Source organism: Danio aesculapii, chromosome 1, assembly GCF_903798145.1.
Source record: "Danio aesculapii chromosome 1, fDanAes4.1, whole genome shotgun sequence".
Lineage (NCBI taxonomy): Eukaryota > Metazoa > Chordata > Actinopteri > Cypriniformes > Danionidae > Danio > Danio aesculapii.
Genome location: NC_079435.1, coordinates 4,568,076 through 4,589,704, shown reverse-complemented (window position 1 = coordinate 4,589,704; position 21,629 = coordinate 4,568,076). Strand labels below are relative to the sequence as shown.

Below are 21,629 nucleotides of genomic sequence, written 5' to 3'. Positions count from 1 at the left end.
GTATATATATGTATGTATGTATGTATGTATGTATGTATGATTACAACAATTTTCTGCCTAAATTCAAACAAACAATCTACAAGCATTTATAAATTCATTAAAACATTTTTTTTAAATATACATGCATACATGCATACATGCATACATGCATATATACATGTATATAAAAAACCATAACAGTTTAATAATAATAATAAGTATGCATGTATAATTAAAAAAAATGTTTTATTGCATTTATAAATGCTTGTAGATTGTTTGTTTGAATTTAGGCAGAAAATTGTCGTAATCATTATTAATTCTTTCCAAATAGAGATATTTAAGTAATCTGGTAAAATTGTATTTATATTGTGATATACAGTTAGGTCCATAAATATTTGGACATTGACATAATTCTAACATTTTTGGCTCTATACACCAACACAATGGATTTGAAATAAAACGAATAAGATATGCTTTAATTGCAGACTGTCAGCTTTAATTTGAGGATATGTGCATCCAAATCACATGAACGCTGTAGGAATTAAAACAGTTTGCATATGTGTCTCCCACTTGTTAAGGGACCAAAAGTAATTTATTAACAACTGTCTATTAAGTTAAACTATTTACAAAGTTGATACTTAGCGAAACTTGAAAATGAATCACAAATTACAGAAATCTGCTAATTTATGGATATTTTTTACAGTGTATGATTAGGGATGCAGAATAGGATCATACTTTGTAACTACTAATGAACAGTCAATATCTTAATAATAGACAGGTAATAAGCCAGTATTGATTGCATGAATTGTGACCTAAACTAAAGTGTTTGCATTTTTTGATATTTAAGATTAATGTATTATTAATCTAAATGTATGTCGACATTCTGTATGATTTTCTGCATGGAAATATTCATGTACATACAGATTGCAGGATTTTTGAACATTTTATTTGTGCTCATCTTCAAGTTCAAGTGAGAGTTCAAGTTCAATTTATTTATATATACACGTCTCCAACTGCCACAAGGCTGCACAAAGTGCTTAACAGAGAAAAAACAAATAAACGATATGAGCATAAACACAGTAACAGCGATAGGCACATAATAGGAAAGAAACATAGAGAGTGTAACCATAAAAAGAATACAAAATAAAATGGAGATTTTGCCTAATTAAAAGATGCAACCACAGTTGACCACACGAAACAAGATTAAGAACAGGACCGTTTTGCATCAAAAGACCTAGAAAATAAATTAGTCTTTAGTTTAGACTTAAAAATAGGCAGCAACGAAGCCTTTTTTTTTAGTTGTAATGGCAGCGCGTTACAGAGGCGAGGACCTGCTATGGCAAAAGAACGTTCGCCCCTACTTTTGAGAGTTCACCGAATAATCAAAAAGCTTACAATTTACTCACTTTCAAGTTGTTTTCAAACCAAAAATTATATATTGAGAACAATGTTGGAAACACAAAAGAAGAAATCCAAAATAAGATATTTTGAGGAATCTTTAACAATTGCCTTCCAAAATATTTTCAATCATACTATGAAAGTCAGTGACAACCATTTTACAACATTCCTCAAATTATCTTTTTTGTGTGTTTTACAGAGGGAAAGAATTGGTTTGATTTAAAAAAAATGGAGGGTGAGAAGAATGATGTCCGATTTTTCATTTTTGTATGAACTACCCCTTTAATACAGTATCATCAATGCATTCATTATAATCAATGCAAAGATTTAATGTTTTATATTTTCAGTTTTTATTATAATTGTAGGTTTTTATGTTGTTATTTTTTGTCAGTTTTATCAGCTCAATCTCTTTGTTTATTAAATTTGATTTTACATTGTTATTTTAGTACTGCAACTTTAATAAAATTAAAAATAGATAAGTTGTCTTGAGAGCTAAATGAAATAAAACCCTTTTTAAACATTCTTTTCACAGTTGATTAAGGATTATTATTAAATAACTATAAACCTGAGTTTTGCCTTAGTTATACCAAAGTAAGTAATGTGGATTATATATAGTGCAATTATCGTATATGGCCATATACCCAAAGCGCTTCACAATCATAAGGGGGTCTCTCCACACCACCACCAATGTGCAGCATCCGCATGGATGATGCGACGGCAGCCACAGGACAACGGCGCCAGTGCGCTCACCACAACCAATTCGGTGGATGGGGATGATTGGGAGGCCATGATTGTAAGGGCCAATGGAATTTGGCTAGGACACCAGGGTTACACCCCTACTCTTTACAAGAAGTGCCATGAGATTTTTAATGACCACAGAGACTCAGGACCTCGGTTTAACATCTCATCCGAAAGACGGCGCTCACTGACAGTGTAGTGTCCCCTTCACTTTACTGGGGCATTAGGACCCAGACAGACCACAGGTTGAGCGCCCTCTGCTGGCCTCTCTAACACCACTTCCAACAGCAACCTAGTTTTCCCATGTGGTCTCCCATCCAGGTACTGACCAGGCTTAGCTTCAGTGAGAAACAGATCTTGGGCTGCAGGGTGATATGGCTGTGACGATTATATAGCCACAGAATCTGTAATGCCATTAAAAAGAAGATAAAAAATAATCAATTATGTGTTTTCCCTTCAAATATGAACCTAATATCAATAGTATATTAATAATATGCATGAATGACCTGTTTATAGACAATATGTTTTAACCATTAGCATTAGTCAGTTCACAGTTTGATATATCTTTTTCACTCTTGAGGATTTTCATAGGAGTACACAAGGTTTTCCCTTGGCAAAATGTACAGTTCTCATTTCGTGGAGTGGTTCTATCTATAGTAAGTGACGTGTGTGTGTGTGTGTGTGGTGGTAGTCTCGCTTTACTCCTCGCCTGTAATGAAGAGACCTCTGGAATGTCAGGAGCAACAGCACAGGATTATCGAGGATTGCACTCGTATGTCCGCGGATTAACCGCTGCTTCCTGGTGATGTCACTGATGTGGTGGTGATGTCATAGGGCAACACTTGTCATGCCATGATGATGTCATCTGAAGAGGGAGAGATTCAGACAAGGCAGATTTGTAGAAATGAAGAATTAATCCAAAGTTTTAATGTGGAATGTCGGTACTGAAGGAGGTTTTAAAGGTGCCGGTACTGAAATCTGTTATTCTAAGATGCGTTCTTAGTGCTTTTTGTGAGAAATCAATCTTGCATGAGTGCTGTTTTTGGTCATTAACACTGTGAATGGGGCGACAAGTGGTTAGCACTGTTGCCTCACAGCAAGAAGGTGGCTGGTTTAAGTCCTGGCTGGGCCAAACCTAAATAAAAATATGAATGATGCACAGTGTCAAAAAGATTATACTATATTGATGTGCATAACTGCAGCTGTATCCCTTCTAGATTTTACCGAAGAGCTGTTTGTTTGTTGAACTCAAAGTGTGATCTTTGATTCTGTTTGTGTTTGTTTGGTGTTTTGTATCTCAGAGAACAGCTGCTGTACTAAAGCCGCTCCGCCAGGGGATTGTGGCTAAATTTAACGCTTCTTTCAGACACTGAGAGTCTAAACTGCTGTTTGTTTGTTTGATCGACAGGTCGAGCCCAATGCAACAATCGGGGAAATCAAATCCATGTTCCACAAGAGCCGTGAGTGGAAACAGTCATTCAATGCATTCTGTTCAAATGAGCTTGTCAAATATTGGCAAAGCATTGCACGTTACATAACAATATAGTGATTATATAATGCAAATATACATGCATTAGAGATCTGAAATTACACAAATAAGAAAACAAATGAATAAAATACTCAACTGTACATAAAGTTAAAGTCAGAATTATTACCCCCACCCCTTTTGATTTTTAGATTATTTTTTTCTCTTTTTTTAAATATTTCCCAAATTATGTTTAAAAGAGCAAGGAAATTTTCACAGTATGTCTGATAATATATTTTCTTCTGGAGTAAGTCTTATTTGTTTTATTTTGGCTAGAATAAAAGCAGTTTTTAATTTTTTAAACACCATTGTAAGGTCAATATTATTAGCCCCTTTAAGCTATTTTTCCCCCGATAGTCTACAGAGGAAACCATCATTATACAATAACTTGCCTAATTACCCTAACCAACTTAATTAACCTAGTTAAGCCTTTAAATGTCACTTTAACCTATAAAGTGTCTTAAAATATCTAGTTAAATATTATTTACTGTCATCCTGACAAAGATAAAATAAATCAGTTATTAGAAATGAGTTATTAAAACTATTATGTGCAGAAATGTGTTGGGAAAAAAAAACTTCTCTCCTTTAAACAGTAATTGGGGAAAAAAATAAACAGGGAGCTAATAATTCAGAGGGGCTAATAACTCTGACTTCCACTGTACATTTGGATGACATGTAATAATGTTTCTGACTACACTGTAAAAATTTTATAACTTATCTTAATAATTTAATAAATTTGCATTAAGTTTGGTGCAAAACTTAAATTATAAAGGTTTACCTTAATATATTAGTCAGTTTGATTGATGTAAATTGAGATGACTGGATCAAAAGTTGGTTTGATTTAAGTAATAAGTGTAGACTTTATAATGTAGTTTATAGTGTAGTTTTGTCCAGTTATAATAATAATGAAAATAAACAAGTTTCTGCTTTTTTCTTTGCTGTTATTCAAGTCAAATTATTATTAAAGTCAAATTTAGTGTGTCTGTGGAGTCTTAAAATGTCTTAAATCTAAAAAAATATTGTGTTGTAGGTCTTAAATCTTTTTTTAAACAGGTCTTAATTTTCCTTTGTTCATATAAAGCTACTCAATCTGGCCATCACTAACATTCCACCTCAACAAAACTTATAACTTTTCATTTAAAAAGGTGATTTTTAACTCTATTTGCCAGTGTTTGAATTATTTATTTTTTTGCAATAATATTTGTTTAAAGTGCACCTATTTTACCCCTTTTACAAGATGTAAGATAAGCCTTTGGTGTCTCCAGAATGTGTCTGTAAAGTTTCAGCTCAAAATACCGTCAGATAATGTATTACAGCCTCCAGAATATGCCCATTTTGCTGTCTGAGTACAGTGTAGCTGTTTTTGTAGCCTGTGGCTTTAAATGCAAATGAGCTGCTTCACCCCACCCACTGCTCCCATGTGCATGTCTGCTTCTCATCATGTGTTATGTCAGATAAACAGCAGTCAGTGACGGAGACAGACTCACATTAAGCTGAAATACGACTCAGTAGTCAAAAATATCAAGTAACTTTATTGATGTATTTGTGGTGGCGTTTATTCAAGCCTTTCTGAAATGATGAGTCTCACACAAATGCTGTTTTCAGTACACAAACACACACACACATATTAGCGTTTACAGTCACCATGTGGCCGTGCTGATTATTGTGGTTAAGAATTACGTGGTGATCTTTATGACAAACACGCTCTGTTTTATAAACATTTTAAACTTCTAAAAAGCACAGAGAGTTGTAACAAATATTTTAATCTCAGTTCATTTGCAAAAATAAATGTTCTGTGGACGTGTGTATGCATGTTGTTGTTATTATAGAGGCATGGCGCCTGTCAATCAATTCGAGGCAGGGAAAACCTATTCCTACATCACATTGTGATGGGCCTCAAAATGGGAGGTATTTGGATCCTATTTTAGCATTAGTAAATTTTTAAAAATTGGCTTGTTGGGTTTATATCACTCAAATATGACACTATATCTACACACAGTTCTGTCCAAACAGCTTACAAAAGATGATTTCCAGCATAGGTGCCTTTTTAATAGTTCTCCATGTATTTACGGCTGAGGACACTGAGTTGGATATTTGTGCACATATTTAGTTTATTATAGTTTTAAATTTTTTTTACTTTTTTTTATTTTATTTTAAAGGAAGGTTATGTATGCAACTAGAGTTTGCTTGTTTTGAGACATTATTTCAGAATCAGTTTTATTGCCAAGTGTGCTTCACACACAAGGAGATTTGTTTTGCCTACAGAAGCTTCCAGTGTACATAGTGACAAGTGACAACACAAAATAAATATGAAAATAATAAAATACAAATGAAACATTAAACAGATGCGGTTTAGTCAAGAAACCTGGATGTTGAGCTGTATGTACAGATTGTTATATATAAGTATACAGGTTATAAGGTGCTGTGTACAAGTGCGAATGTAGAAAGTAGAAATTTAAAATGTGTTGCTAAGAAATAGCTAAATTATGTAACATTTTTATTATTAAATAATAAGTATTATTTAACTCTTAAATGTATTAAATTATCATTTTTTTTAAAGGTCAAATACAAAAAATTCCATTAGAAAATGTCATTAGAAAAACTCCGTTTAGCCCTGTGTGAGGCTAAAATTTCATTTATATTGGTCTTAAAAATGTCTAAGTCTTAAATTTAACTTGGTGAAACCTGCAGAAACCCTGCAAATTAAATTATCAAATTATTAAAACTTTGGGAGTAGGAAAATGTTATTATTTAAGAGAAATCAATACTATTTAAATCAGAGAAACCATTAAAACATTTATAATGTGACAAAATTTTTCATATAAATTCTCATGTTTTTTTTTATTCTTTTTAATAATCTTTTATTTTGAAATAAAATATGAAGCAACATATTGGTTTTCTGCATTCATAACAAAAAATAATAAGAAGTAATGTTGCTTAAGCTTTATATTAGCATTATTTCTGAAGGATCAAGTGATGGTGATACCTGGAGTAATGATGCTGAAAATTCTGCTTTGCATCATACAAGTAAATAAATCACTTTAAATGGTGATTTTTAACTAGTAATAATTGCTTTTTTACTGTATTTTGAATATGTAAATACAACCATGGTTAGTTAGCAGAAGAGACTTTGAATAAAAATGTCATTGAACATGTGAAGAAAGTGTGTGTTTTTGCTGTAATGTGTGTGTTGTTGTTGTTGTTGTTGTTTTGTTTCAGACCCTCAGTGGTATCCGGCTCGACAGTCCATCCGCTTGGATCCCAGTATGTGTTAATTCTTCCTCTAGTCACACTATTTTTGGACATTTTGATGGTCCGTTTGTTGAATTTAAGTTACATTGCAACTAATTCTCATTAGATTATAAGTAGACTGTTAGGTTGGGTTTAGGGTTGGGGTTTGTGTAAGTTGACATGTACTTGCAAAGTTTCTTATACTCAGTTTAATATCTGTTGAAGGAGCAGTATCAACTGATATTAAGCAGACACTCTACTAATACTCAAATAGACCATCAAAATAAAGTGTTACCCTTCCTCTTTATCACATTATTATCTCCTCTCTGTGACTGAACCATAGCTTTGAGTCAAGTTCAGGTCATTTACAGTTCTCATTTAAGCTCGTGCAGTTTTTATGATGATGTATTTTGTAAAAAGGCGTACTGTGATGCACGTTTCTGCTACGTAATGCAAATATAAGATAATCTATATTGATTTTGATGTTAATTTACTAGCACAGTCCTGTTATACTAATCGTTTATGCACTCTTGAGTGGTTTTAAACCTGGGGTCCGTGCTTCGTACCTTGCTTAAATGATCTCAGATGATTTGGCAGATCCTGGATCTGTTAATCTTGATAACTGATCTCTGGCTAATTTGATTCTTCAAACAAGTTCGCAAATCAGATTTAATCTATCGATCCACGAAATCATGATGAGCAATGCAACGATTGGCTGACAGCACAGCAGCGTAATGACATCATCTGATTAATATTCAATTATCCACGTGGGCAAAATTACATCAAATTAGCAGTAAACGGTTTGTTAAATATGATACGTGATAACTTTCTATATTTGTTGTCAACTGCAGGCTTTACACTTTCATGTGTCAAGAGTATTCATCATGTATTTCATTGTCAATGTATTTAGTTTTACATTTAGAGAAGATTTTCTTTAATATAGTAGCCTAGGCAATCTCAAGTTTTTTTAATCGGCTTAAGGAATAACTGTATGAATTAATTTTGGTCATTTGGTTCATTTTATAAACTCATTTATCAAAAAAAAAGCATTTTGATATCGGTAACGCCGAGTTCAGACCGCATGATTTTCAAAGTAGTCGTGTCACAGATGTTTTCACACTGCATGACTACTGCGTTTTGTCGCTGCTTTGTTTACACTGCAAGGTGGATTGGCGACAGGGGCTTTCACATTGCATGACTTTTAAAATAGGAAGAATTGCCGACAACTTCGTCCAAACTACGTCTCACAACCAAAAACACGTAGTATTTAATGGGGTAGAAAATGTACATATTTGCTCACCTGGGTTTGAAGGGAATAATTATTTATTTATTTATTTATTTATTTATTACTTTCTTTTTTAACTTTCTGTATGAAACATCAAACAGACACGGGTGCTCCTGTCAAACCTCCACTAGTTTTTTCTCCATTTCTTTAGTCCAAAGTGAATGCTGCTCTCTGATTGGCTGTATGCGATCGCCGATGTTATTTTCAGTCAAAACTCATTTCACAAGGCATGATTTGCATCGCTGACAGCTCCAGATATTTAGCACGCCAAATATCTAGGCATCAGCGACTCATTGGCGATTCTCTGAGATCGCGTCTTTGATAGTTCATACTGTGTGATTGTTGCTCAGGTGCATTAGCACTGATTTGCCTGTGATTTCAGGCATTTTCTCAACCTGTCGGCGAGTCAAAATCGAGGCTAAAATCATGCTGTCTGAACTCTGCATAAAGGTGTCTGCAACTTTTGTGAAGCATCAAATCACCAGCATATTCAAAACACGTGCATGACTTAAATAAATTATTATCCTATTTTAAATATTGTGAATGTAGGCGTTGGTATCTAAAAAGTTCATATCAATACATTTTCTCTTTGAACCACTAGGTGGCAGTCTTTGTACTTTTATTTCGGAGTGCAGATTGCATAAGTTTTATTAATATATATATATATATATATATATATATATATATATATATATATATATATATATATATATATATTTATATATATATATATATATATATATATATATATATATTTACTATTTTCCCAAGTGTTTATAACTACAACTGTAAGAAAATATCAGCATTTGGTATATACTTGCAGTATTATCTTTGCTTGAACTGACCCGATCTAATCCTGTTTATATGAAATGAAGCCGCTCCTAAGCAGGTTTGAGCTACCAGAGCTGTTGCTATGACAACAAGTCTCAGATGAGTTTCGAAGAACAAAATTATCCTGGATCATGTCAAATCGTCAATATCCAAATCCAGCTAATTGAGTAATTCACCTACGAAGAACGGACCCCTGATTGACACAAAAGGAAATATTTTGAGGAATGTTTGATAGCAGCAGACATTGATTTCCAAAAAACATACTATGGAAGTGAATGGTTACAGGTTTCCAGCTTTATCAAAATATTTTCTTTTGTGTTCAACTGAGGTAAACACACACACACACGCACACGCACACACACACACACACACACACACACACACACGCACACACACACACACACACACACACACACACAGAAAGGTTTGGAACCACTTGAGTGTGAGTAAATGATGACAGAATTTCGGTTTTGGTTGAACTTTCACTTTAAACCTGTAAGAAGGGGTAAATATGAAGGATTAATAACTGTTCTGTTATAGTCTGGATCCTCATAGGCCTCTGTTGGGTGAAGGTTTGCTGATGTGTGTGTGTGTGTTGCAGAGGGCAAATCTCTGAAGGATGAGGACGTGCTGCAGCATCTGCCTGTAGGAACCACTGCAACCTTCTACTTCAGAGACCTGGGGGCGCAGATCAGCTGGGTCACGGTAAGACGGAACGCACGCGCACATACACACACACAGATATATTACACACAGAAACGAAACAGGGAGAGAACACGTGTGCACACACACACACTGATATACACTTATAATGACACACACAAACAGATACTGATACTCCATACCCACATACAGACACAGACAGAGTGAGATGACACATTTACAAAGATCACACATGCAGAGAGAGAACGCACACACATGTATACATACAGACATGAGTTCATAAACACACACACACACACACACACAGAAAGAGACATTCAGATACACATTCTCACTAACATGCGTGCACGCACACACGCACTGACACACACATTCACAGAGAAGGTCCATACATGCAAACCGACACACACATTCTCAGGAAAGACCACACACACACATGCTGACACACACACATTAGCACTGACATGCACACACATATACAGACACACACAGGCAAATACAAATAGAAAGAGAACGCACACACACACACACACACACACAGACACACACACACACACACACACACACTGTGCAGATTTCCTCATAAGGAGTAGTTTTTTTATTTGATGTTACACAGAGGGAGAGAGAGCACGCACACACTCATACATATACACACATTCACACTGACACACACACACACATAGAGGGAGATCATACACACACCACACACAGTAAGAGAAAGGGACAACATGCATACATTCAGACACACATTCTCACTAACATGTGTGCACACTCGCAGTGAGACCACACACACACACACACACACACACACACACACATTCTCTCTGACATGCTCACACATACACAGACAAATGCAAATAGAAAGAGAACACACACATAGTAAGAAATAAATCTTAGTGGATCTAGATCTTAAATATCAATAACTAAAAATGTATAATATAAATGTATATTTGACCCCATCCCTCCCCCTATAACGGGTCATACCATTGTGAATGCATAATCACGTCAATCAATGCTATGAAAAACATCTTTCAACAGTCTGAAACTAGCAGTTCTAGAGCACCGATAGACATCTTAAGTATTCACAAGACTCATTTCTTGTTAAATACTTAGTTTATATCTGCGTGTAGCCTATGAAGCTTAAATATGCCAAAACAATCTGAATTTGAATTGTTTTAATTTGAATTGTTTTAATTTGAATTATTGAATTGTAATTTATTAAATCAGAATTTTTATATGCCGTTAAATTATTTTTAAATTTAAATTTCTTAGTTTAAATTTGAATGTCTTAATTTGAATTTGAATTTCATAACTTGAATATTGAACATCTGAAGTTTCTGAAAACTGAATTTTTCAAGGCTAGACGCATATTTCAAACTTCATATTATATTGATTTGATGTTCTGAATTTCTTCATCTTGAAAATTTGAAGCTGTATTTTTACAAACTGGATATCTGCAGTCTGTGAATTCAAAACACACAAAAAACTGAAGTTTGAAAATGCGTCTATAAACAATTCAGCCTTGAAAAAATCAGTTTTCTTAAATTTCAGATGTTCAATACTCAAGTTATGAAATTCAAATTCAAAAATTTTTTTACAGCATATAAAAATTGAGATTTATTAAATTACAATTGTCAGTAATTCAAATTAACGCTATTCAAATTCAGATTGTTTTGGCATATTTTTAGCTCCACAGTAGCCTAAAAAAGAAATTAGACACATAATATGTATATGTATGTTAATATGTATAATATGTAATATAATATGTGTGTTTGACCTACTGTAACTTCTAAAATAGTCACTAAATATCCCTCAAAACACTGAAATAAATTAGATGTCATTTAAATGCATTCCTAAATTTGAAAGAGTGAAGCATTTATTACTAAACTACTACTGAAAAGTTGACCCCTTCTGATCGTCAATGTATAATTCGTACACTGATTCACAGACTTTAATATATTGTGCTCATAATGAAAACATCACCCGTCACACAGTGACTGATTAAACCTCTGCACTGAAGCTTCTCCAGAAATGACTCAATGAGTGCTTTAAACCCTTTTCCAAATCAGTTGTGCATCATGAAACCTCAGCATCTGCCTTCAGTAGTGTGCGTTTAGTGAGTGTTTATCAGGCTGTGTTAATCTGTCTCTCTTAACGGCTCCGTTTAGTGTCTGTCACATTATCTCTGTGAGAGCAGGAGATATTAATAACTAGGAAACGTGGAGGTGTTTCTGACAGCGCAGGAGCTCAGCACATTACAGATCAGGAGGGGGGATGATCAGGCCTCAGAGTCCATTAGAAGAAAGAATCGATTCCTTGATGCAGAGTCATTAAAGATCTGGGAGTCGATTACAAAAAAGAATCATCTTGATTCATAGTCATTAAAGCCCTGGAAGTCGAATACTAAACAAATTGATTCCTTGATTCGGAGCCATTTAAAGGCGTGGAAGTCAAATACGAAAATAATCAATTCCTTGATTAAGAGTTATCAAAGGCCAGGGAGTCCAATACAAAAAGATTTGATTCCTTGATTAAGAGCCATTAAAGGCCTGGAAGTCGAATACGAAAAGAATTGATTCCTTGATTAAGAGTCATCAAAGGCCAGGGATTCCAATACAAAAAGATTTGATTCCTTGATTAAGAGCCATTAAAGGCCTGGGAGTTGATTACAAAAAGAATTAGTTCCTTGATTCAGAGTCATTAAAGGCCTGGAAGTCAAATATGAAAAGAATCAATTCCTTGATTCAGAGTCATGAAAGGCCTGGGAGTCCAATACAAAAAGATTTGATTCCTTGATTAAGAGCCATTAAAGGCCTGGGAGTTGATTACAAAAAGAATTAGTTCCTTGATTCAGAGTCATTAAAGGCCTGGAAGTCAAATATGAAAAGAATCAATTCCTTGATTCAGAGTCATGAAAGGCCTGGGAGTCCAATACAAAAAGATTTGATTCCTTGATTAAGAGCCATTAAAGGCCTGGGAGTTGATTACAAAATAGAATCGATTCCTTGATTCAGAGTCATTTAAGGCCTGGAAGTCCAATACGAAAAGAATCGATACCTTGATTCAGAGTCATTAAAAAATAATTGATTCCTCAATTCAGAGTCATTTAAGGCCTGGAATCGATTACAAAAATAATTGATTCCTTGATTCAGAGTCATTAAAGGCCTTGGAGTCAATGACAAAATACAATCGATTCCTAGATTCAGAGACATTAAAGGTTTGGGAGTCGATTGCAAAATACAATCGATTCCTTGATTCAGAGCCATTTAAAGGCCTGTGAGTCGATTACAAAATACAATCAACTCCTAGATTCAGAGTCATTTATAGGCCTGGGAGTCGATTGAATCAAGGAATCAATTCTTTTTTTGTAATCAACTCTCAGGCCTTTAATAACTCTGAATTAAGGAATCAATTCTTTTTGCAATTAACTGCAAGGCCTTTAATGACTCTGAATCAAGAAATCGATTGTATTCTGTATTCGACTCCCAGGCCTTTAAATGACTCTGAATCAAGGAATCAATTCTTTTTTGTAGAGTCATTAAAAGCATGGGAGTTGATTTAAAAAAGAATCGTCTTTATTCAGAGTCATTAAAGGCCTGGGAGTTGATTACAAAAAAAAAGATTCCTTGATTCCGAGTCATTTAAGGCATAGGAATGAATTACAAAAAAGAATCAATTCCTTGATTCCTAGTCATTAAAAGTATGGGAGTCGATTAAAAAAAGAATAGTCTTTATTTAGAGTCATTAAAAGCCTGGAAGTTGAATACATAAGGAATTGATTCCTTGATTCAGAGTCAATAAAGGCCTGGGAGTCGATAACAAAAAAGAATCGATTCCTTAATTCAGAGTCATTTAAAATCAGGAGTCGATTCCAAAGCTCAGAATCCATTCATTCAAACAGAATCTACTTCTACAGTTAGAATCTACTTAACAGCCTTACATTTCTGCAAACAGATTTATATGGTTCGCTTTGATGCTAGTTGCAGGAGATGTTAGTTAATATAATTTACGTCTAAAGGGTTTTAAATAGAAAGAATTGAAAAACAATCGCAACGACAGGGGGGAATCGAATCTTTGTACCAAATCAATTGATTCTAGCACTAGGGAATCAGGACTCGTTGTGAAGCTTGTTTTCTGCTGTTTTTCTGTCTCTCAGGTGTTTCTGACGGAGTACGCCGGTCCTCTGCTCATATATCTGATGTTTTACTTCCGAGTGCCCTTCATTTATGCACCCAAATATGACTTCACCACCAGCAAACACTGGGTCGTACAGTAAGTCATTAAAGCAGTCATGAGATGTGTTTTTGTACTGTACTGTTCTCTAAGGTTTACTTATAATTTAATCAGTATTTAAAGACCTGCGATTTCTTTATTCACTAAAGGCCTCAGAGTCGATTACAAAAAAGAATTGATTCCTCGATTCAGAGTCATTGAAGGTCTGGGAGTTGAATACAAAAAGAATCTATTCCTTGATTCAGAGTCATTAAAGGCCTGAGAGTCAAGTGCATAAAGAATTGTTTCCTTGATTCAGAGTCATTAAAAAAGCATTGATTCCTCGATTCAGGGTCATTAATGACCTGGGAGTCGATTACAAAAAAAAAAAAAAAAAGAATTGATTCCTTGATTCAGAGTCATTAAAAAAGTATTTGTTCCTCGATTCAGAGTCATTAAAGGCTTGGGAGTTGAACACAAAAGAATCGATTCCTTGATTCAGCGTCTTTAAAAAAGTATTTGTTCCTCGATTCAGAGTCATTAAAGGCTTGGGAGAACACAAAAAGAATCGATTCCTTGATCCAGATTAATTAAAGGCCTTGGAGTCTAATACAAAAAGATTTGATTCCTTGATTATGAGTCATTAAAGGCCTGGGAGTCGAATACAAAAAATTTGATTCCTTGATTCAGAGTCATTAAAGACATGGGAGTTGATTGCAAAAAGAATTGATTCGTTTATTCAGAGTCATTAAAGGCCTTAACTTTTAAAAATGGTCATAATTTAGAAGTAATTGACTATTTTTTGTGCTCCTTCTGATTATCATTAAAATGATTGAGTGGGCGTGACTAATTGTAGACTCAGAAGTAAACGCCCACTGCTCTGATTGGCTGACAGTTTTGCATATTTAAGGTCCCATGAATTTAAAATAGTCTTTTAGATGTTAGTATTAGTATAGTTTTTAGGAACTCAATAAACTAGTGTGCACCAAAACAGTGACAATTTACATTTAGAAGATATGAAACTGATATAATCATGTAAAGCTTTTAGTTTGTCACTTCCACCTGAATAGATTAGTAAATTTTCATGTCACCTCATAGTATGACCTCATACTAAATGCTCTCTAGTATCTGACATGCCCCGCCCCCTTCAAGACGCTTTTCATTTTGATGCGCTTGAGCTCAAGCACTCTCACTGGCAGAGCTGTGATAAAGCAAAACACTATTGACTGTATTTTTTTTAAAGGGGAGGAGCTACACTGTGTCCCACCCTCTCTTCATGTTTTGGTTGAGATTACGTCAAAAATCGAATAAAAAAAAGACATTTCAAAGCGCTTCACGAGACCTTTAACAAGTCTAAACAAGCAGTGAAATAGAAGTGGGATATTCTGTGGAGGCGGAGCTTATCCAAACTATTACATCATAAAGTAGAACATTCCAGAAGCTGTGGTTTATTCAGACTGTCTTCAATATAAGTTGATTTCAGAGGAACCGCAAGGTGTTGAGTTCTGAAACTTGCAGGATGATTTTATAGCATTACCAGCTCTTATATGACAAAATATCAGTGCAACTTTGGTTTCATAGTTAATGACCCCTATATTAGTTATAGCCCTGTCATTATCATAAACATTTGCATATGCACTTCATAAGAAGAAAAAAAAAAGTGTGATATTTTGATGTTTGTTTACTATTACAAATAAAACTGATCAACTGTGATTGGTTTCAGAGGGCTGATGGGTAACTGAGTGTTCTTGTTGTTGTAGTTTGGCATGTATGTGTCACTCTTTCCACTACGTGAAGAGGCTTCTGGAAACACTGTTCGTCCATCGCTTCTCACACGGGACTATGCCTCTCCGCAACATCTTTAAGGTCAGATAATTGTATGAAATTCAGGCATATTGGTGTATAAGTGAGATGTTAAAAAGATTGTTTACCTATAAATGAAAAGTTCTTTATCATTTACTCACTCAAAGGTTTCTAAACTGTACATATCTTTCTTTTATTAAACACAAAACAGGATATACTGAAAATGCTGGAATAACTATTGACACCTATAGAAAACCAAAAATACCATGGAAGTCAATGGCTGTTTTTTTTCCAGCATTCTTCAGTATATCTTCACTAGTGTTCAACAGAAAATATTAACATAAACCAGTTTGTAATGCGTGTAGGATGAGGAAATGACAGAATTTATATTTTTGGGTGAACTGTGATTTTAATTGGTCTTTCTGTTTAGCCTGTGTCAGAGGATTATTAGAGAAATGTATTGTTGTACATATGCAGTAATATATTATACAGTGGTGTAAAGCAGGGATTCTCAACCGGTGGGGCTCAGCGATCCTGTAGGTGTGCTGCAAGATAGCTTAAAATGAACTTAAATATTATACTATAATTCTTTGATTTCAATATTAAATATGTCATATTAAAATGATCGAAGTAATGGCATTTCCCGTTTTCTGTGATTGAATAGGCTAATTCAGACTCACTGTTAAACACAGCCTCACTGTTAAATACAGACATGTGGCTCAAACTTCCAACCGCTGCACGTCAACTAGGACTACGTTCTCAGTTGTATAAAGCAAACCGTCACGCAAATGTAAAGGTGACTATAATAGTTTTAATAACCGGCTTACGCGTGCCTTACATTCACAACCCGTACTGTATCGCACAGTTGATTCACAAACTATGCGTGCTCCCTTTGTGTGAACACTTTAAAATATTCGCATGGTTGTCCAAAGTAATGTCCCGCGAGTGTTTGTGAATGCTAGATCAATAGATGATTAGTAGTCAGTCTAATTCAAAGCAGAAACGTTTTTTTGGCATGTCCTGTTGTTCTGTCAGGTTTATTTATTGAAGAAAAGGCCCAAATACTCTGCAGTTCTAAAGAATAACTGAAGTGAAGAGTTGAGAGAACCAGTCTGTGCATTGTTGTTGTTTTTTTTATATTAAAATATACATTATTTTATTTTATGTTATATTTAAATATATATTTATAATGTTTGGGTTTTTTAATAAAATGATCTAAAAAGAGAGAGAATAATAGAAGGCAAAAGAAATGTTTTGCTAATAAATAAAGCTTAAAAATGAGCATTTTCTCTAGACATTCAGTTTGGACCTTTGGAAGGAGGTGGGCCTCGAAGTGATAAAGGTTGAGAACCCCTGGTGTAAAGTAACTAATTACAAATACTCAAATTACTGTAATGGAGTAACTTTCCCCAGAAACTGTAATTTACTAAGTAGTTTTAAAACTGTGCACTTTTACTTTCCTTTGTGTACATTTGTAGTGCAGTATTGGTACTTTTACTACTTTCCTTCAACCTGCAGTCACTACTTTACTTTGTCTTTTCTATGGGAATTATAAAAATCAGTGATTTCTGTCCAATCAAATCACACATAGAAAGTAAATCACATCATAATGAACTACCTCAAGACATGGAGATTTATAATTGCAGCAAACTGTCTGGAAGCATTAAAAGTGTCCAAGAAGAAGTCCAAAATCTTTACAAGCAATGACCCAGAGACTGTTTAGATGCTTATTACTGATGAGAAGATGACAAATGTTTACTGTATGATAACCGAAATGGCCTTAAACACCCAGCAGGCACAAGACATCAACATGACTTCCGATTGATGTACCACAACGTCATGGGGACGTTGAGTTTTGTTTGGAAATGAAAATCGTGTTGACATGAGGCTGATGTCAATGTCCAGCGCCAACCTAAAATCAACCAAATATCAACGTCTAATGATGTTACAGCTTGACGTTGTGCAGATGTTATACATAACTATAACATCTATCAGATGTTGGATTTCGGTTGCCATATCTGATGAACAAATGTCAGTATTTGACCTCATTATGATGTTGGTTTAAGATCTTGGCTCTACGTTGACTCGATTTTGGTCACTTTCTAACACAATCAACCAAATACGAACGTCATTTGACGTCATTAATAAACATCAAAATAACGTTGTACTTAGACGCTGGCTAGACAAGCCAATTTTAGCGTCTTCTGATGTTATGTGCCTGCTGGGCAATCACTAGATGCACTACAGAATGTTACGTTTACACACATCCACAAATGACATGTAAACGCATCAGCTTTTTAACAGTGTAATACTCACTACTCATTAGTACTTTTTGAAAGGTCTACTTTTTACTCCTATCTTGAGTAATATTGACAACACATACTTTTTCTCGCACTATTTTTAGGCAAGTAATAGTACTTTTACTAAAGTATGATTTTTCAGTACAGTTCCACCACTGATATTATATACACGTTTGATTGTGTGTTTTGCAGAACTGTACATACTACTGGGGCTTCGCAGCTTGGATGGCTTATTATATCAACCACCCGCTCTACACACCGCCCAGTAAGACAAACTCATATTCATTCAGCACTGCATCATTAGAAATTAATTGCGTTTTAGACTACATGTGAATGGAAAAAAGTTTGTTTTAATGTTAGGGTTATTAATTTATATATATATATATATATATATATATATATATATATATATATATATATATATATATATATATATATATATATATATATATATATATATATATATATATATAAATAGGTTGTGTGTTATTGAAGTGTGTTCAGCCTCTGGTGTTTGTGTTTCAGTCTATGGAGAGCAGCAGATCAGACTGGCCCTCACTGTGTTTCTGGTAAGATCAGCATATAAACCCATTTCACACACTCCATATGCAGTGTGTATTTATTCCATGTTAACAGATTAAAGCTGTATTTGCTTAGGAGAAAAAGTCCAATTTAAGTGTGTGAACAATTATGTGTAGAATATGTGCAAAGAAGCAAAATAATCTGTCAGTGCAACCGTGCCTTGCTTTAAATGCACCCTGTGTAACTCTTTGAATTGTATGAGCCCTAACCTAACAGATGATGATGATGATGATGATGCATGAACATTTCTGAGTGCCTCCTCCCAAAAAGTCTGATAGTTTTACACCCAGTTCACCTTCCCATCTAGATTTAATTTAACCACGTTATATTCTTTCAGGGACATGAGTTTAGAGCGTAATATGGAGATCAATCCTTTATTAATAAAATCAAGAGTAAGATTATCTAAAGGGGAGACAGGAGGAAGAGCAGGGAAGTGAGGGAATTTCCCCCTAGCAAAACTACAGACCTGAAGATATAAAAATAATGATTGTGCGGGAGGTTATACTTTCTACAGAGATTTTCCAAGCTGTTAAATGAGTTATCGGCATACAGGTCTTTAAAGCGTTCCAATTCAGATGATGACCACAAGACTAATGCTTTGTTTTTGTCTACAGTTCTGTCAGATTGGAAACTTCTCCATCCACATCGCCTTGAGGAATCTCCGACCACCTGGTAAATCACACTGGCGTCTTATTATAAATCAATAAACAATCATATCAGTCATGAATTGATGAATGTCATTGAAAAACGACAATGTTTATTTTGCTAGCGCACATTGATATTCTTTAGACCAGTGTTTCCCAACCCTGTTCCTGGAGGCACACCAACAGTTCATGTTTTGGATGTCTCCCTCATCTGACCCATTAACTTCAGGTTTTGGAGTCTCTTCTAATGTTCTGATAAGTTGATTCAGGTGTGTTTGATTAGGGAGAGAATGAAAATGTGTACTGTTGGTGTGCCTTCAGGAACAGGGTTGGGAAACTGCTTTAGATGAACAATTAATCCGTGTGAGTTAGTCCACTGAATGTTTTGTTTTTGTTTTGGTAATCTTTAATCAATATCTGACCATTTTCTTCGACGTCATTTAGATGCTTCAGCCACAATATTCTTAGCCACTCCTATCTGGGACGATAACCGGTTTCAAGGTTTACCACAGTTTGGAAAAGTCACGTTTTAAAACCCCTAAAACGTTCTGTTGTACCGCTTCTAAAAATTCTGTGATTTTTAAACCTATTGAAGACAGCAGAAGTCAGCGATTTTATTTCAATTATTCAGCCTGACATGTTTACTGTTTTAAATGTTTCTTGAAATCATATATATTGTGTTCAATAGGGAAAAAGTAGCATGTTTTAGAGTAGAAATCATTATTTTTATTCAAGTTTATCACACTGTTAGAATCCTATCTTACCGTTAGTTTGCTATGAGTGAATGATGTGCAAATTAAAGCCCCGCCCCCTACTAAATATCCCGTTTGAGTTGGACGTACATCAACATACTCCCAGTTTTCTTAATTCATGTGATTTTATAATTTCTTCTACTATGGTTATTCTCTCTTCCGCAGGCTCTAAGACTAGAAAGATCCCGTACCCGACTAAAAACCCCTTCACCTGGATCTTCCTGCTGGTTTCCTGCCCCAATTACACATATGAGGTCAGAAAGACACGTTAACAAAAGAAAATTCTGCCATCTTTTACCACACTCATTTCAAACAAATCAGAGCTTTTTCTTCTGTTGAACACCAAAGAAGATGTTTTGAAGAATGTTGGAAACCTGTAACCGATGACAGGTTTCCAACATTATTCTATGAAAATAAAAAGAAAAGATAAAGGTTTGGAAACACTTAAGATGTGAATTTAATCATTGCTAGATAAAATATATTATATGTAAAATAATATATGTATTACGTGTGTGTGTGTGTGTGTGTGTATGTATATGTGTGTATATGTATGTGTATATATATATATATATATATATATATATATATATATATATATATATATATATATATATAATAACAAAAACTATACAAAACATTTTTTTGCATAGATATTTAAAATATATATATAATCTGGATCACATAATCAAAAAGAAAGCATTAGTGTTAAAGTATATTATGGGAAAAAAAACACTTCTACTTGAAGGTTTTGTTTCTAGTCCAAATATCTAAAAAAAATTTAAATCAGGAAGCATATTTAAAAACTATGTTAACTATATAAAAAAAACAAGTCAAAAATGACATGAGATTCTCCTTAAAGGGATAGTTCACCCAAACATTAAACCTGACTATTTAAATCTCCCTAGAGGAAGATATTTTGGAGAAAGCTAAAAACCTGTAACCATTTACTTTTATACTAGGAAGAACAAACACTATAGAAGTCAATGGTTTCCAACATCCTCAGATTTTCCTCTTTAGTGTTCAACAGAACAAAGAAACAAAATCTACAGTTTTGGGTAAACCGTCCCTTTAAAACAAGTCAAATAATCTAAAACAAGTGTGTTTAGCTTGCGTCACTGACAGATTATTTTGCTTCTTTGCACATATTCTACACATAATTGTTCACACACTTAAATTGGACTGTTTCTCCTAAGCAAATACAGCTTTAATCTGTTAACATGGAATAAATACACACTGCAAGTGGAGTGTGTGAAACGGGTTTATACGCTGATCTTACCAGAAACACAGTGAGGGCCAGTCTGATCTGCTGCTCTCCATAGACTGAAACACAAACACCATAGACTGAAACACATACACAGTTGGAGTCCCCGTTAATTATTAGCCCCCCTGTTTATTTTTTTAATAGAGAGAAGAATTTTGCAACACATTTCTAAACATAATAGTTTTAATAACTCATTTCTAATAACTGATTTATTTTATCTTTGTCATGATGACAGTAAATAATATTTGACTAGATATTGTTCAAGACACTTCTATACAGCTTAAAGTGACATTTAAAGGCTTAACCAGGTTAATTAGGTTAACTAGGCAGGTTAGGGGAATTAGGCAAGTTATTGTATAACCGTGGTTTGTTCTGTGGACTATTGAAAAATATATATCTTAAAGGGGCTAATAATATCAAATTAT

At 34.3% G+C, this 21,629-nt stretch overlaps 1 protein-coding gene across 2 annotated transcripts in view; it reads left to right on the top strand.

Moving 5' to 3' along the window:
- tecrb (trans-2,3-enoyl-CoA reductase b) overlaps positions 1–21,629 on the top strand; it is a 29,634-nt gene that overhangs the window by 4,449 nt on the left and 3,556 nt on the right. For both annotated transcript variants that reach the window (XM_056455969.1, XM_056455961.1), the window contains 9 exons: positions 3,524–3,575; positions 6,860–6,904; positions 9,589–9,692; positions 13,807–13,922; positions 15,623–15,728; positions 18,158–18,230; positions 18,491–18,534; positions 19,162–19,219; positions 20,109–20,197. In XM_056455969.1, coding sequence (XP_056311944.1) covers positions 3,524–3,575; positions 6,860–6,904; positions 9,589–9,692; positions 13,807–13,922; positions 15,623–15,728; positions 18,158–18,230; positions 18,491–18,534; positions 19,162–19,219; positions 20,109–20,197 — 687 coding nt within the window. The remainder of the gene's footprint in view (positions 1–3,523; positions 3,576–6,859; positions 6,905–9,588; positions 9,693–13,806; positions 13,923–15,622; positions 15,729–18,157; positions 18,231–18,490; positions 18,535–19,161; positions 19,220–20,108; positions 20,198–21,629) is intronic.